This window comes from Trichomycterus rosablanca, chromosome 12 (assembly GCF_030014385.1).
Source record: "Trichomycterus rosablanca isolate fTriRos1 chromosome 12, fTriRos1.hap1, whole genome shotgun sequence".
NCBI classification, from domain to species: Eukaryota; Metazoa; Chordata; class Actinopteri; order Siluriformes; family Trichomycteridae; genus Trichomycterus; species Trichomycterus rosablanca.
Window position 1 is genome coordinate 14,426,647 of NC_085999.1, and position 18,083 is coordinate 14,444,729.

Consider the following 18,083-nt stretch of genomic DNA (forward strand, 5'->3'; position numbering starts at 1 on the left):
TAGTTTGTTAGAACTGAGTTATTGATTAAACAAGTCTTTATTATTATAGGATTAAATATTTGGATGTAAATTTAAATTTAAATAAACTTTTAGTGTATGGATACTGGATTCCAGTGTTCTAAACAGACATCTGGACTTCATTATTGAACATACAGACATTAAAATTACTTATTTCTACTAAAATTTCTAAAATATTTGTGTCACATTTGCAAACTTGGGGTTATGAGCTACTGCTTCCAATCATTACTCATTTTTTCCAATTTTCCTCCCAGTCTAGTCGTATCAATCACCCTATTGCATTACGCTTCCTCTCTACTGATGTTGATCTCCACTCTGGTTAAGGAGAGCCGTGACTGACACGCCCCCTCTGACGTGTGCAGTAGCCGACTGCATCTTTTCACCTGCACGAGGCAAGTTCATATGTGGATCAGCTTTGTGTATGGAGAGACACACCCTGATTAGCGCATTATCCCTCAACTCTGTGCCGGGGCCATCAATCAGCCAGTAGAGGCCGTAATTGCATCATAACAACAGCCAATCGTTGTTAATGTAAGCCTGCCGAGTGGCAGAGCTGACTTTCGAACTAATTAGTTCGAAATGTCAGCTCTGGTGTGTTAGCGTGTTTTACCGCTGCGCCACTTTAGCACCCCTCTTGCTAATTTTATCTTTCAAACACACAAACACACACAGCAAAGGTTACATATATTTTGTTTACCTTTTTCTCATATTCATATTATGGTATTTCAATAAAAAGTCTAGTTTAGTATGTTTTTAAATACAATATTTGTAGTATTATCTTTTATCTTTAGTAAACCATAATAGCTCATCAGTTTGCTGCCAGCTTTTTAAGCTTCAATATGTAACTTTAAGCTGTTTTGTTAATGCATCAAAAGTAAAAGGGAAAAAAAACACTTGTACCATTTCTGACCAGTGCTGTTTGAAGTGCTGTTTAAAGGCTATTAAAAAATAAATAGTTCAAATAAACTGTAGCCCAAAAGTATACAAGATAAAACCAAACATAGGTGTACAACAGTGAGCTTGCTGGCAACTTGGCCACTGAAGTTCCTCCACTCCAAGCTTGTCAAACCAGTTTAATCTTATGGACATCACTTTATAGACAGGGACAGTAATGCTGGAACAGGAGATGGCAATTTCCAAGCCCGTTGCCACAAAGTTAAAGGCACATAATATATTTTATAAACTTGACCTGTTAGCCACCTAAACTAGTAATTCATGATGATGATGATAATTTTGACCATGCAATGTATTAGCCTTTTTTTTTTTGAGCTTTTACAGCGAAATTACAGAGAAATTGTAGCAAAATTAAAAGCTTCCTCTAAATATGAATAATTGGCTTTTAATAATGCTATAATTTCTCCAAGGACACAGCAATTACTTATTGCTGTACTAATTTAAAGTACTTCAAGTGACTCAAACCTTAGTTATGGTCAGTGTTTATGCCTCCACAGAACGTAAAAGACTTAGCAGAAATAGGATGAGAAGGTAATAAAAGAACACCTGAAGCTTTTTTTGGCAGATGAAACAAAATTAGATTTTTTGGATTGCTTGCTTTGTGCTTAGTTAAATATTATACTTACCACTTTTAGAGTATCACCAAAATTCATTTTCATATTTGGAACATAAATAAATGTAGTAAAATATAGATAAATCAATCTCATGTACATACATCATTTAATTAGATTAAACATGAATAGAAAAAGCTATATTTAATTACTATAACTATCATTAAATGTACATAAAAATAAATAATATTAAGGTGCCCAGGTGGCGCAGCAAGATATTTCGCTAGCACACCAACGTCGAGACTCTGAACTCCTCTGTTCGAAACTTGGCGTTGCCACCGGTTGGCTGGGTGCCATCTAGCGAGCATAATTGGCAGAGCCTGCAGCAGACACGTCTCTGCTAGGGCGGGATGACAGGACTATGTGTCTTCAAACGCTGTGTAAGGACCCTGATTGGCAGAAAGAGAGGCGCCTGTGCTGAGTGCATGGGTGAAAGAGGGTTCCGCTGGGGGCTGCGCGTGGGACGGACGAGGCGTAAGCAGCAATATACACATCTCGACTGCAATCAGGGATCCCCCAGCAGCGGATGACAAATTGACTAGGGTAAATCGGGAGAAAATGCATAAATAAAATAGAAAAAGAAAAAAAATAATAGTCTGGTCAACAATCAGTCAATAGTAATCAGATTTTTGGTCAACTATGTGGCATAAAAGCTCATTTAAATTGCTATTTTTTAGTGTATCACACTGGCTGAGATCTACAAACTTCAATAAAACCTGAGCATGTAGCTACAACAAGACATTACTCATCACTGCTAATCACAAGCAGCTTGTGTGTTAAATCTGTACAAAGCGGATCTAAAATTGCACAATGATGTCATGCTTAGTTTCATTCCAGGTTCAACATAAATTTTGAACACTGGAGAATGACTTTCTGCTTCCCTGTGATCAGCATAAACATGAAACAAATCTACCCAGGCTGTGAGCATTGTTTAACGCTGACTGAGATGTTAGTAAAAGTTGGCAGGCCTGAGCATGAAGAATTAAAAGCAGGATCATGCAGGATTTAGGCCATGCTTTCTTGATGGTGTTTAATCAACACTGGGCTTGCAGAAAGGGTCTGTGGATGTTTTGGATAAGCTCTTTGTATGGTTTACTAGAACACAAGCATAGACAGTGGAGGCTTGTTGATTGTTCATCTGATGGAAAATAAACAGCTGGAGGATGAGTTGAAAGTTAACATTGTGATGGCTGACAAAGTTAACATAAGCAAAACTGACTCTGCCTTGGCATGTGTAGCCTATTTGTCCTAAAGCATGTACCACAGTGAACAAAGTGTGGACAGTATGGTGCTGGATGATGTAAAGTTGCTTTGAGACAATGGCTATTGTAAAAAGTGCTATACAAATACATTTGACTTGAATTAAGTATCAGTACTTTACATGTTACAGCTAAACATAACCAAACTTGTAGTAAACTTCTGGTAAAAGTTGTGGTTAGTGAAGGTTTTTACACAAATTAATAACACCTTGGGAAAATAAATGCTTTATATGTTTCATATTTCTAGTTATGGCAACCAAGCTATAAGCATTAAATGGTTATAATATACAATCCCAATGCCAAAAAGTTGGGACAGTAAGTAAATGCAAATAAACACCAAAGCAATGACTTGTATACTGATTTCTTCAGACATTTTAATGAACACTGCACAAAAACTTTGTCTTATTTTACACTAATACTTACTTTGATGCCTGCGACACATTTCCAAAAAGTCGGGGCGGCAGCACTGCAAAATGGGAAGTTTATGAAATTATTCAAAATAAAAAACACTAATTTTCAGTCAGTCATTGACTGGCTAAAAAACAAAAGTAACATTAATGATAAGCTTGCTAGTTTATTGTTGCTTAATTTACAAATCAAGACAAAAGTCGTATATCACCAACATTCACAAACGCTATTGATTTCTTTAGGCTCAAGCATATCAATGATTGACTGATGCAAAGTAAAGAATAAGTGAAAGAATTATCCTGATTGTAACCAATACAGAATTTAAAAGTCAACATCTGTCATGGTATAAGATTGTGTTAGTGTTAAAGGCATTGATAATTTGCACATCTGTAAAGGCACTATCAATGCTGAGGGGTACATATGCATTTTTAAGCAACATAAACTATGCTTCCATTTGGACAAAACATTTTTGGAACACCCCTGGTTGTTTCAGCAAGACATTGCTAAGCAACATTCTTCACATGTTTTAACAGTGTGGTTTTGCAGTAAAAGAGTGCAGGTGCTAGACTTGCTTGCCTGCAGTTCAGTCTTATCTTTTTGAACTTTGGTTTTGTATGAGATTTTATGCTCCTTTACTAAATAAGCTACTGTTACAATTTTTTCCCTATTCTATACATACAAAAATAGAACTATGCACACAATTCTAAAAACTTAAAGCTCATGTACCAACATGACTCCATAATGTACCAACATGCTCCATAAACTTTAAGCACAATTTAATTTGTTCTCACTCAAATAGCATTTTAAATCACAGTTTCACACATCTTTGAACACAAATTAATCATTTGGCACATTTTGGTCATCTGGAAACACTGGCGTTAAAAATGCAACATCCTAATTACCAGTTGCGCTTAGATAGAACATAATATACCTGTTTAATCCTCAGCTGGGGCTGCTTCAAGACACAATACCCAAGACCCAAATTTTGTAGCTTTGTACCTTACACAATATTCCCCATTTCTTACTCCAATACAGGAATTATTTTCAGCATGGTGGTGGAAAGTGTACAGATGCAGACCCCAAGAGCGTGTGGCCCTACTCCAGACAACAGAGGAAGCATGTGATGACATCCACACAGATGAATTCCAGGGATGAATCTACAATACCAGATGTTTTTTTTCCCCTGCTGCTTGGCCATGGAGAACAGCAGTCTACAAAATTAAAATAAATTGCTTACATCAAATATGAAGCTGCATGGCAAAGGTTGATGTTAATGCGGAAGCCAAGTGTTGCTGTGCCTTAAATTCCCTTTCCAGGACCCCATTATAGAGGCTCTGATGCAAAACTAAAACATTGTTGTTGTTTACATTTGTTGTCATCTGTTGGGTGGGTGTAAGGTTGTATGGTTGTATGGATGGATGGATGAATGGATGAAGGGTGAGTGGTTGGGTGGATGTATGGTTGTATGAATGGATGGATGGGTGAGTTCTTGGGTGGGTGTATGGTTGTATGGATGGATGGATAAGTGGATGGATGGGTGGGTGAGTGAATGGATGGATAAGTGGATGGATGGGTGGGTGAGTGGATGGATGGGTGGATGGATGGATGGATGGATGCTAGAAACTGTCTAATAGAGGAAGTACCAGACAGACTCAGCACCAACATTCCAGCAGCTGAATTTTTGACATTTATCTTCTCAGAAATAGCGTACTAAATAGAGTATGAGCAGAAGAGCACTGGGCTGGAAAAGTAAAATGCTTAAGTATGTAATAACTAAAAAAAAAATAAACACAAAACAACCATGATTCAGCCTGTGGGTTCACAAACATCCCTGAATGAGGTCAGTCTGACCCAGGAGTCCACAGATCAGGTCAGTGCCAATTAGAGTCAGTGGAGTGGATAAGCTACAGCAAGTGAGACAAGCAAGACATGAGCGCATGAAGGACTATTTGACAAATAAATTAACCCTATAAGAATTCAAGCAAAGTGTTCTGTAACAGTGTTAGATAATATAGCAAGGGTAACAGTCTGTACTGTACAATTCAAAATCAAATATGTATAACTAAGTATGTGCTGATCTCTTTTTCTATGCTGATGCAGTACTTATATTACAGCTCTCAGTATTAATCACTAAGCAGTAGAGACAGGTATTGATTTATTTATATTTAGAATTATGCACTATTGATCCTAGGCACTTCCTGAAAACTCTTGATGCAGGGCAAATGTACACATCTGCCAATAAGCTTGCTTGACATCCCAGTCCAAAACCATGTGTATTAATATAGAGTCCATCTATCCTAAAAACTTTTTTTACAACTATTTAGAGTGTGCCTTTGGGAATTTGAGTCAAATTTAGTCAAAACAATTTGTTAGGTTAGTTAGGACACTAATGTTGAACAAAAAGGCCAGGCTTACAGTTGATATGGCAATTTATTTATTCATTCATTGTCTCTTTGGACTGTGGGAGGAAACCAGAGCACCCAGTATTAAACATGCAAACTCAACACAGAAAGGACCCGGACTGTTCCACCTGGGAATGGAACCCAGGGCTTTCTTGCTGTGAGGCAACAGTTCTACCCATTGAGCCACCATGCCACCATGCTGGAGTTGGCGCCAATGCCAGTATTCAGTTGCAAAGGTCGTTAATTCATCTCATATAAGGATAATGGTAATCTATGGCAGATTAAATAAATGCATTTATTTGTCATGTATACATATACACATGTATAATACAATAAAATTGTACTAAAAGAGCGCAGGGGAAGCCATTGTACAGCGCCCCTGGAGCCAAGAGTGTTAAGTGTCTTACTCAAGGGTCTAACAGTGGCTGCAAGGCAGAGCCAGTCTACAAGCTGGTTACCACAGCTCTACCCACTAGGCAACCACTGTCCCCTACCTTATATGGACTAAGTAGGAAATATAGTATGTTGGAAATATACTGTATGTATGATGTATTAATAAAATAACCCATAAATGACAGTGTGTGGCCCAGTATGTATACCAAAGCAATCAATTGCCAATGATAACAGATTTTCTTTATTAAAGAAGAGCACATTACAATTGTAACTGGTAATAATTACATTTAATGTTGTGAAACATCAATACAAAATAGTTCTGCTTTTATTATAGAAGCATATTCACAAACGTAATAATGGCGATAATTGTTGTGTAAGTGGCACCTTTCTTAACCCATTAACACACTTTCTTTATCACAAAAAACACAGAAAACTCCTCTAAAGGCTGTAGTCACATTTATATTGGCGCCATTTCAATTATTTTACTGTATCTTTTTGGCCACTGCTACTAACAGCTTGAAAAAAGAACATATATAGAACATATTCCCATATTCTTTGTATCGACTGGCTGGGCGAGCGGACACTGCTTCATTCAGGCAGTTTAATCCAGCTTGGACAATAGTGAGAAGCATCACTAGAAGACTTCACACAGCTGCCTGAATCTGGGAGGTGAAAGGCACCTAGATAATAACAGAGCTTAAGAATTTACTGCCTGGACCAGAGATTTAACAGAAACACATCACTATTACATCTGACTAACAGTAATTTCATCATTTGTTTGATGTCGGGTTACATTAAACGATACACAGCAGCAGTTAGTTAAATTTTGTTCTACTGATATAGAAGAGAATGTCTTTATTTGTCATATATACATATACAGGTGTATAGTACAAAAAAAAAATCTTTGCATATCCCAACTTGCTTGGAAGCTGGGGTCAGAGCACAGGGTCAGCCATTGTATCGTACCCCTATAGCAAAGAGGGTTAAGGGCCTTGCTTAAGGGCCCAACAGTGGCTGCATTGCAGAGCACTACTGTACTTTAGAGTTGAGTCAGAGGTGGTGCTATTACAGATAGTTTTACATCTTTTGACCATGTAGAAATGAAGATTAATAGAGCTCTGGTATAATTACATATGAAACTGATCAACAACAACAACTAATAATATTTAAGATCGTATCAAGTGAGTATCTGTGCAATTGCTATTTGGTCTAAAATATATGTATTTGGTCTACGTTTTAAAAGGCATAAACCATTATTTGTCCTACAGAGCACATACAAATGAAGCAGGCACATAATTCACAGCACAAAGTTACTGTAGACATTGTACTATACATCATACAATAAATATATAACATTCATATGCAACAATGGTAATACCTAAATGACAACCCCAAATCAGAAAAACTTGGGACAGTATGGAAAACGCAAATAAAATAACTGCAGTGTTTCTTACATTTATTTAGACTTTTGTTTCATTGCAGATAGAATGAACAGGAAAATATTTCATGTTTTGTCTGGTCAAGTTTATTTTATTTGTTAATATACATCAATTTCTGCATTTCAGGCCTGCAACACATTCGCTTTGTATGTTGCTAAATCTTCTCACAACATTCAAAAGATGTTTTGGCACCAAGGATACCAAGCAATGAAATGTTTCAAGAGGTATTTATTCCCATTCTTCCTGCAAACATGTCTTAAACTGTGCAACAGTACAGGGTTATCATTGTTCTCCACACCATCTCTCTGGCAGGCCAGTCCAGTACCCATACCCTTTTCTTCTACAGTCATGCCTTTGTAATGTGAATTTAACTCTATTATAGTATTGTGGTGCTTGACAAAGGTTTGCCAAAGCAATCCCTTGCCCATGTGGTTATATCAGCTATTGATGAATAACTGCTCTTGATGCAGTGCCGTCTGATGGATCAGAGATCAAGAGTGAGTAGCTTAGACTTGTGCTCTTGCCCTTTACACACTGAAATTCCTCCAGATACCTTGAATCGTTTATTAATATTATGCACTGTAGAGGGAGAAATATGTAAATCCCTTCCAATCTTTCTTTGAGGTACATTTTTTTAAACATTTCAATAATTCAATAATCTCACACAATTGTTGACAAACTGGAGATTTTCGGACCATCTTTGCTCATCAAAGACTCAGCCTTTCCTGGATGCTGCTTTTGTACCAAACCATGATCACCTGTTGACATCACTTGATTGAATCACATCATTATTTAGTCTTGTTTACCTCATTACTAGCCCTAAATTGCTGCCATTTCAACTTTTCTTTGGAATGTGTTGCCGGACTGAAATGCAGGAATGGAGGTATATTAACAAATTAAATGAATCTGAGCAGACAAAACATGTAATATCTAGTGTTCTTACTGTCTGCAATGAAATAAAAGTCAAAGTTAATGTAAGAAACACTGCATTTGTATTTGCTTTTTGCATACTGTCCCAATTGAGTAATCACGCTAATACTGTTTTTGTTGCTAGTTATTGAGTTATTGTATGCAGTACTTTTTCTAACATACTGTAAGGTCATAACTAAGCCCAGTACCAGTTTCACTTAAAGTTCTCCTTCTAATCTATCTGATAACATTCATGCACTTAACCTGTTCAGTCCATATTAGGTAGGAGTGTATTTTAGTAGTCTCATTTTTGGAATCAGCATGGCCCCATAGTGCTGATGGTGGTGTAGTTGAACTTAGACAAAGATGCCCCGGTGGCTGTGACATCATCGTCTCCCTCTTTATAGCCCTGTGGGCGGCAAGGCCGACAGCAGCAGGAGAAGGTGGCGAGCAGCGCCTTGCGAAAGCGCTTGTTCATAAAGCAGTAGATGATGGGATTGACACAGGCAGAGGTGTAGGCCAGCAGGTGAATAAAAGAGATAGGGGCACCTGAAAGAGCCCTATAGGCTGATGGCGGATGAAAGGCCTTCCAAGTATTTACAGAATACAGAGGCATCCAGCAGATGAAGAACATGGTCACGATAACGATCAGCATGCGTATTACACGCTTCTTGGCCATGAGTTTAATCTCTGAAGTGTTGCTGCGAGGACGGTCCACCTTAGTAGAAGCTGCTAGGGTGAGATTGGACATCTCCATGGAGTTGGGTCGGTTCAATACCTGAATGTAGCAACCGTCACCATGATCGATGCCCGATGAAACTGTGGCACTTCCTGTAAAAAAGAGTGAGACTTTAAACAAAGAACAATTGAAAAGCACACAGCAAGCCAATACATGTGCAATTTTCAGCCCCCTAAATTATTTTCATATTTTTTTATCTCATACTGCACATTTGTAATTATGTTAACATTTAAAGGTCCTGGACATTTAATTATTAATATTATACTGTTATACTATTATAATCCTATTTATAGTATTCATATTGGAGTAATCATAACACTTCCATCTCATGCATCCTGCTATCTTACCTAGCCAGTTTCTGTTGTAACAGTACAAAAATGTAGATCAGATGTTTTCAGTTACTTTACAAGAATACAGTATGTTAGAGACCATACACAAACATTTTTAAACAAAGATTAAGGTGCATTTAAAGCAAGTCAGGGTCCAAATGATAAAGAAACACAGACCTGAAGAAGGATACAAGACCATGTCAAAAACATTTGACCTTCAAGTACTGTTTGGGATCCCTTAGACCCCAATCAGCATGCCTTTTCCTAATTTTATTCATATTAATATTGTCTTTTAGACACCCTCTAATTTATACACTTCTGTTTGGAGTCTAGCTAGAATACATGACCCCAGCTAGAAAACATGATTATAAGCAACATATTTACATACAGTATGTGTTTAGTTTCTGTTTGTTGTTGAGGATACAGCTGTCTCTTGCGCACACACACACACACACACACACAAACACACACACACACACACACATGTGGTTAATTAATTTGGTGGATTTTTAACTTAATTTTATTTTACCCACACAACACTGGGCTCTCTGGGACCCCAAAGAACAAGGCAGTGAAATACACAGCACACTCTCAACTTATAGGGTAAAAAAAATAAACCATTGCTAATGCATGGACCGGGGCGGCACGGTTCGATCCTCAGGCGGGGCGGTCCGAGTCCTTTCTGTGCAGAGTTTGCATGTTCTCCCTGTGTTTGTGTGGGTTTCCTCCGGAAGCTCTGGTTTCCTCCCACAGTCCAAAAACATGCAGTCAGGTTAATTGGTGACACTGAATTGCCCTATAGGTGAATGTGTGTGGGTGTGTGTATGTGTATGTGTGTCTGCCCTGCGATTGACTGGCGCACCGTCCAGGGTGTTACTGTGTGCCTTGCGCCCATTGAAAAGCTGGGATAGGCTCCAGCACCCCAAACGCGACCCTAATTGGATAAGCAGCTTCAATCTTAACTGGTATGCTGTATAAAGGTACAGTAGAAAAAGGATGTTGGATTAAATGCAAAACCTTTTTTTACTGGAAAGGAAGTTTGTTTCAGCAAGGTAGTAACTCAACGCGCAGTCATAGCAACCCTGGAGTGGTTCAAATAAAGAAAACTTGTGCTTTTAGTTGGACCCATCAAACTGCTGATCTTATGCTAAATTTATATCTGCACTCACTTAAAGCAAACTTGAAGCATGTGCAATACCTTTTTAAAACAGTAAAACATTTGTTGAACTTTGTGCAATACAGGTCAGTGCAATATTTGTTAACTTCTGTTAATATACTGTATGTATAAACACTTTTTATACCTCGTTATCTCTTTATCTTTACACTACACAACTTCCAAAGCCATCAGAATGCTGTACAGTTCACACTACACAACCTGATCACTTTTAAATGGGAGTCTTTTCCCCTCTTTGTATCTTGCATTCTTATTTGTTAGAGTTTGACGCTGTACTCACTGCCTATTACAACCTGATTGCAACACTTTTCACACTGATTTTGAGTTGCTGAGCTGACAGGTTGAAATATTTAGCATGCTAGATATTTATCTTGAGCCTGCAAGTGATCGGTGAGCCACTTGGATTGAGTCATTGAACAGTTCAGCGGCTGCTGGTCTTTCAAAGAGGGGAAGCTCATTGTCGGCTTACATCATAAAATTTGTCAATTTATTTATACATAAATTCTGCCCTCCGTTCCTTTTCAAGAAAATGGCCTGTGATCCTATCGAAGAAATGGGTTGCAGTTTGTCTTTCGACTTCTCGCAAAATCCGCGATGGGACTGAAGCTCCCAGTGATTAAGTGACGTGTAGATCTCAAAATAGCTGTCAATCAAAACGCGATTCAGCCTTTCCACTGATCCTCCAATCATCTTGCAGAAGCTCCGCGTCCAGACCCGCCCACAGCTCCATTCACCCCCAGAGACGCTCAGCGTCCGGGGGCGGGACAAAATCGTGGCATTTATCCAATGACCTGCGAGTTTAGAAGCAATGAAAAAAATGTTCCATCTAGTATCATTGAAGTGAATAGACGCTCAGCTTCTACGGGCAAATGCATTGACGCTACGGGAATGTAAGAGAAGATAACAAAATCGAGTCAGTCGATTTGTGATAAGTAGCTGATTCTGAACGAACTCGTCTTCGAGATGAACGTGTTCTAACGCATTTGTAGTCAATGAAATGTTAACACAACTGTACATATTTGACCATTTAATTTTTGACATTTTAGGGGAAGCTGAGCTTCCCTTGCAGTCTTAGAGAAATCGCCACTGATACATACCGATTAAGAGTCAACTTTCGAGCCCCAAACACCGAATTACCCCCAAACTGGTGCATTTGTTGGTGACTGGTCGGTGAGCGAAAATCAGGACAAAAAACGTGTAGTGTGAACTAGGCACTAGTGGAATTATTCATTTATCTATTCATTGTATGTTTTACAACCACTTTTCTGTAATTCAGGAGAGTTAAAAAATTGCTGCCCAGATAACGTAGTGGGATATTCCGCTAGCATACCAGCGCTGAGATTCTGAACTCCTCGGCGTTGCCACCGGTCGTGGCACCGGCAGTGCCTGCAGCAGACAGGGATCAGGGATCCCCCAGCAGTGGAAGACAAACTGACTATACTAAATTGGAAGAAAATGGGGGCTTGGTCTAGCATGGGATGTTGCGGATGGGTGAAATTGGGATATCAATGTTACGAGAGTTATTTAGTGGTTTCACCTGGTGATAACAATCATCATGGCTACTAAACTTCAGTTCTGTTTCTCCTGTGTGTGCTTGTTCTTGTGTAATACAGTGACACAAAGGCAAGTAGCCATACTGGGTAAATAACAGCTTGCATATAAAGCTATATGTTCTGCTTAGTGAACAGTTTTGAGTTGTTTCAGGGACTGTCTGTGTGGAGCGTAGGAAAATAAAATAGCCTAGTGAAAAGCCAAAGCAGTACTTGAAGTTCTCTTACTGAAACAAAGACATTTTGCCAGCTTCTACGTACAAGGGTGTACACTACTGTTTTTTATGTGTCCAGTCTTAGAAGAATGTTCTTTGATTAGGCATTGAAATAATTAAAATCACAAACAGTAATACAATTAGACATTTATATTAAACACAGGGAATGTATTATGCATCAGCACAGAGCCGCTGATGAGTAGACCACATGTTGTATGTTAGCACATGTGGAATTGATTCAGATGTTTTGTACCATGCTGCAGTACAAAGAAAAGACCCTGTTATCCATATTCTATTAACTAATGTTGTCAAGAAGAGCTTACGAAGACATGCTATATTTCTATTATCTTAGCTTTATCCTGGTCAGGGTTGCAGTGGGTCTGATAAATTGGGCAAAAGGCAGGAAACAACCCGGACAGGGCATCAGTCCATTACAGGGCAAACACACATTTACATATAGGGCAATTTCTTGTGTTTAGTGGTACCTTGTAACTCAACATCTCCTAAACTCAAATTGAGTGCTTGGCTTGAGGGGAGCAGTCAAAAACAACCCCATTATTTTACATAAACCCAAACTACATGCAGTTTCTTCAGGACGATGGAACGCACTAAAAGGGTTCATATACATCCTTATGGGAAAAAATACCTTGAAACTCAACCCCACTCCCAGAACCAATTGACATTGAGTTTCAAGGTACTGCAACCTGACTGCATGTATTTAGACTTGTTGAAGAAAAACAGAGCACCCGGACGTAACCCACACAAACACAGGGCGAACATGCAAACTCTACTCTGAAAGGACCCTGGCCACCCAGCTGTGTTCCTGTAATTATAATAGTTATATTTTATGGACCTGCTTTACTGTAAGGCTGTTTTTAATCAACAACGTCTACATCTATTTTCTCATTAAACAAAGTGTTTAAGTGATTTTAATGAGTTGCATTAAAGTTTTTTAAATAAATAGTTAACCATTGATTAACTATAATTTGGTAACATTTGTTTCCATAATGTAAAAGTTTCATCTATTTGTGGAAAACTGCTAGCAGCAAATATGTTAAGTAAATTGCCATTTACGACTATTAAGAGCTGGTGGAAACTAATAAGAAAGGCTGTGACTCAGGCAAAGGTTGAGTAATTTTAAAAGCTGGATGACTCAATTAGTCTTTAGGAGATGGAGGTCTATTTATAAATGTAACCAATTAAATTAATTTACCACAACAAATGGAATCTCAGCCCATGATTATAGAAAGTTTATAAAAAAGAACCTTCTTTAATACATATGGAGAGCTATGTTCACTAAATTTGATCTGTTTAATAAACAGATCGTCACATCCTAAAATACAGGTAAGCAAATCCATAGTGAAAACTGTGCATATGATATTATTTTATGAAGTGGTTTTCAACTTTCTCTGTGTTCTTTTTTTTTTTTTTTCTAGGACCCCCTTGGCACGGGTTATGATATTATTCTTATGCTTTCAGCAAGGATGATAAAAGGTACTGTCTTTTTGCTCATGGGACTTTTGATGAATCCAAAATACAGGTATAAATCTTGGTATTTTCTGATTTTGGTTGATGTAATGTGTTTACTGCTAGTGCTCGCAGAGCTTATGTTACTGGTGGTGGGAGCTTTATCACCAGGATCTAGTTCAGGGGGATCTGTGTCAAATGAATCTGAATCATTCGAAATGCCAATGTGTTCACCTTTGCACTTTTGAGGTGGACAAATGAAATATTTGTCCATTCTTAAAGACACAACATAGTATTTTAAATAGACAAGGGATCTTCAAAAAGTTTCCGCACTTTTAAATTTTCGTTGGAAGTGGTGAGGGTGTGAGGAGTAGTAATTGGTCGTGTCTGAGAGACTGAGAGAGAGCTTATAGTCCAGATTTTGCGCAATCTGATTTCCACCTTTTTGGACCGCTCAAAGAAGCTTTAAGGGGAAGAAGATTTTCATGTGATGATGATGTGAAAGCAGCAGTGTATGAGTGGCTACGCGCTCAACCAAAAGCATTTTTTTGCTGATGACATTAAAAAGTTGGTAAGACCAAAGACGAAGGTGACTGTAGAAAGTGATGTACATAAAAATATAAATATACATCCTAAGCTAACAGCCTATTCATTTTCCCATCCCATCACATGTTCATTTTTACTCTTCTCAATACCATGCAACAGGACCCCACTCTGGGCTCAATGAGGCTCCCTAGTAGGCCATGACCACACGATTGCAAACCACTGATCCAACGGTTATTAAAAATCTAATATATTTGACAGTTAGACAGGATTAAAACAACATCTCACCACTCTGTCCTTTTTTCTGCTCCAGTTCAAACTGTATTCCGCAGTAGAGCTCCCGGGAGATGAGGCCATAGGCAATGATCATTACGACTCCAGGGAAAAAGAACAGAATGAAAAGCAGCAGTACACACCTGGAAGAAAAAATGACCAATATACACTGATCAGCCATAACATTAAAACCACCTCCTTGTTTCTACACTCACTGTCCATTTTATCAGCTACAGAGCAGGTATTATTTAGGTGGTGGATCATTCTCAGCACTGCAATGACAATAACATGGTGGTGGTGTGTTAGTGTGTGTTGTGCTGGTATGAGTGGATCAGACACAGCAGCACTGCTGGAGTTTTTAAATACCATGTCCACTCACTGTCCACTCTATTAGACACTCCTACTCAGTTGGTTCACATTGTAGATGTAAAGTCAGAGACGATTGCTCATCTATTGCTTGCTGTTTGAGTTGGTCATCTTTGAGACCTTCATCAGTGGTCACAGGACGCTGCATACGGAGTGCTGTTGGTTGGATATTTTTGGTTGGTGGACTGTTCTCAATCCAGCAGTGACAGTGAGGTGTTTAAAAACTCCAGCAGTGTTGCTGTGTCTTATTCACTCATACCAGCACAACACATACTAACACACCACCACCATGTCAGTGTCACTGCAGTGCTGAGAATGACCCACCACCCAAATAATACCTGCTCTGTGGTGGTCCTGTGGGGGTCCTGATCATTGAAGAACAGCATGAAAGGGGGCTAACAAAGCAAGCAGGGAAACAGATGGACTACAGTCAGTAATTGTAGAACTACAAAGTGTTTCTATATGGTAAGTGGAGCTGATAAAAATGACAGTGAGTGTAGAAACAAGGAGGTGGTTTAAATGTTATGGTTGATCGGTGTAAAATGCAGAGCAATATTAGTGCTGAAAATATGCAAACAATCATACAAAAATCAACATACTGTTCATTTTGAATAATTCCTCAATTTCATATACTCTTGTAGTTAACCATTTTAAAACTTGAGTTAATTTACTAGCTAAAATAAGGGTGGAATCATTCCTAAACAATTACAGAGTACCAAAAGGTAATTATAAGAAATATTGGCTCTGAAATATGTGTTTTTAAATATATACTAAATGCTGATGCTCTTTAGAAAAAAAGTAGTTTATTTATAAAAACATTTGAAATACTGCAGTTCTGCAGTGGGTTGTCATGGAAAGGGAGAGTGTCCAAAATCTTTCAGATGCCGTTTGTTTGCTTCACAATAGACGAACAGACAAGATAATGCCAGTTCCTTCTCTACAACATCAAGAAGATTCATCCATTTCTCTCTATGTAAGCCACTCAGATTCTTCTCTAGTCACTTGTAATCTCCCGCCTGGACTACTGCAACTCCCTCCTGGCAGGTGCTCCCATGTCCACTATTAAACCCCTGCAACCAATTCAAAATGCAGTTGCTCACCTGGTTTTTAACCAACCTAAACACTGCTACATCACCTCACTTCTGTGTTCTCTTCACTGGCTTCCTGTAGCTGCACGCATTCAGTTTAAAACAATGGTGCTCGCATACAAAGCCAAATATGGACCATCTCCAAACTACCTTAGAGGTCTAATCAAACCCCTCTGTACCACGCAACCTTCGAGCCACTAGTCTCGCCAAATTTGATCCTCCACCCAGAACTCAGGGAAGAAAAGCATCAAGGCTCCTCTTTGTACTTGCACCCAAATGGACTTCCCCGAATGAACTTCCCTCATTTGTCCAAACAACCTACCTCTTTACTAACGCTACTAAGAACTAACATGTACTTACTAACGTTCATATTTATTTCTTATTTTTAAAAAAGGCCTTTGTTCTAACAGGGTTTCAGCAGATTTGTATCCTTGGACTGTTGTCTACTTAAACTAGAGTAAGTTTATTATGGAAGCACTTCTGTAATTTGCTCTGGATAAGAGCGTCTGCTAAATGCCAAAAATGTTAAAGTAATGTCTGTACTGCACATCTAGAAGTGGGAGAAAATCATTAGAGCTTTGACCACATGACAGTTGGTTGGTGGACTGAGTAGCTGGCCATGGACATGGTTTCACCTAGTACTAGGTAGGCAGGAGTAATTTAGTGCAGAAAAGAGTCGACTCAGTGACTCCTCTTTCTTGCCATAGTGACCAGTATTTTACACGTAGGGTCAAACAATAATCTCTAATATCACCTAAATCTGTGCAGGCTCCATTGATCAGCCTGAAGAGGTCACAATTGCAGTAGCGATAGAGTATCCCTTTGACCCGGCTGACACTAGCCAATCATGCCTGTATGTAGGCGCCAGGCCAGTTAATAGCAGAGCTGAGCTGATTCCGACTGGAAAGCTTGAGATCCCAGCACTGGTAGGCTACCGCGTTTTACCGCAGCACCAGCCAAGCACCACTTATTACGAATACATTTTAATAGAATCCTGACTTTATTGACAAACTTTAATCAGTCTTTAATCCCTTGATACTGCTCTAATTATTTTTAATGAATTGGAAAACATTTAAATTACTCACCAAGCCTGCTGCACCTGGTCCTTGGGCCAGTCATGGCGGCACATGTGTGCAGTGGTGTTGTTAAATTTGGTGTAGCTCACAAGTGAGGAAAAGATTGGGTACGGAGTCATTATGAGAAAGGACAAAGTCCAGGTCACAGCAATCACCTTGTACGCGTGAGAACGTGTCTGCCAGGCGCGGGACTTTAGAGGATTACAGATAGCACTGTATCTCTCGATGGCTATGGCCATGAGGCTGAAGGTGGATATGCTGACGGAAATTCCTGTGAGAGAAAGCAAAGATTTAGATTTCAAACACACTCGCAGACTTAAATCCAAGGCATTTTATTCACATTAGTATGAGATTTGCACAGAGCATATGTTTTAATATTGTGAAACAGCCAAATAAGACTCATTTAGAAAGACTAAACACACCATGCTTACTTCATACTCTCATTACTGAAAGCAAAAGTCTGCAGTAATATAGAAAAGTTATAATAAATAAAAAATTAGATACATGACAATGTTGTTTACATGTACAATGTAGTCCTATAGTCTTAAGGCCAGAAGATATGACATATATTTCCACTGTCTGATGAGAGATATTTGTCTACCATTTAGAAATTAAAGCTGTAGTGAAAACTATTAAAATAGACACTGTTACTAAGTTCAGTTTAACTTTAAAGTCACCCAGGTGGCGCAGTGGGATAATCTGCTAGCACAACAATGCTGGGATTCTGAACTTTGAATCTCAGCTCTGCTACTGGTTGGATGGGCCACTAATCTGCTGGGTAGCTAAAGGGAGTGGGGTCTTCAACGCTGTGTAAGGACCCTAGTCAGTAGCCTAAGATGCCTGTACAGAAGTGGAGGAACGTGGAGATCA

At 38.8% G+C, this 18,083-nt stretch overlaps 1 protein-coding gene across 1 annotated transcript in view; it reads right to left on the reverse strand.

The window, feature by feature from the left end:
* Positions 1–8,709: 8,709 nt before the first annotated feature.
* cckbrb (cholecystokinin B receptor b) overlaps positions 8,710–18,083 on the reverse strand; it is a 40,582-nt gene continuing 31,208 nt past the window's right edge. Inside the window, exons 3-6 of the mRNA XM_063006245.1 lie at positions 17,223–17,484; positions 14,702–14,826; positions 13,209–13,223; positions 8,710–9,224 (exon numbers count right to left, since the gene is read on the reverse strand). Of these exons, the coding sequence (XP_062862315.1) occupies positions 8,710–9,224; positions 13,209–13,223; positions 14,702–14,826; positions 17,223–17,484 (917 nt within the window). The remainder of the gene's footprint in view (positions 9,225–13,208; positions 13,224–14,701; positions 14,827–17,222; positions 17,485–18,083) is intronic.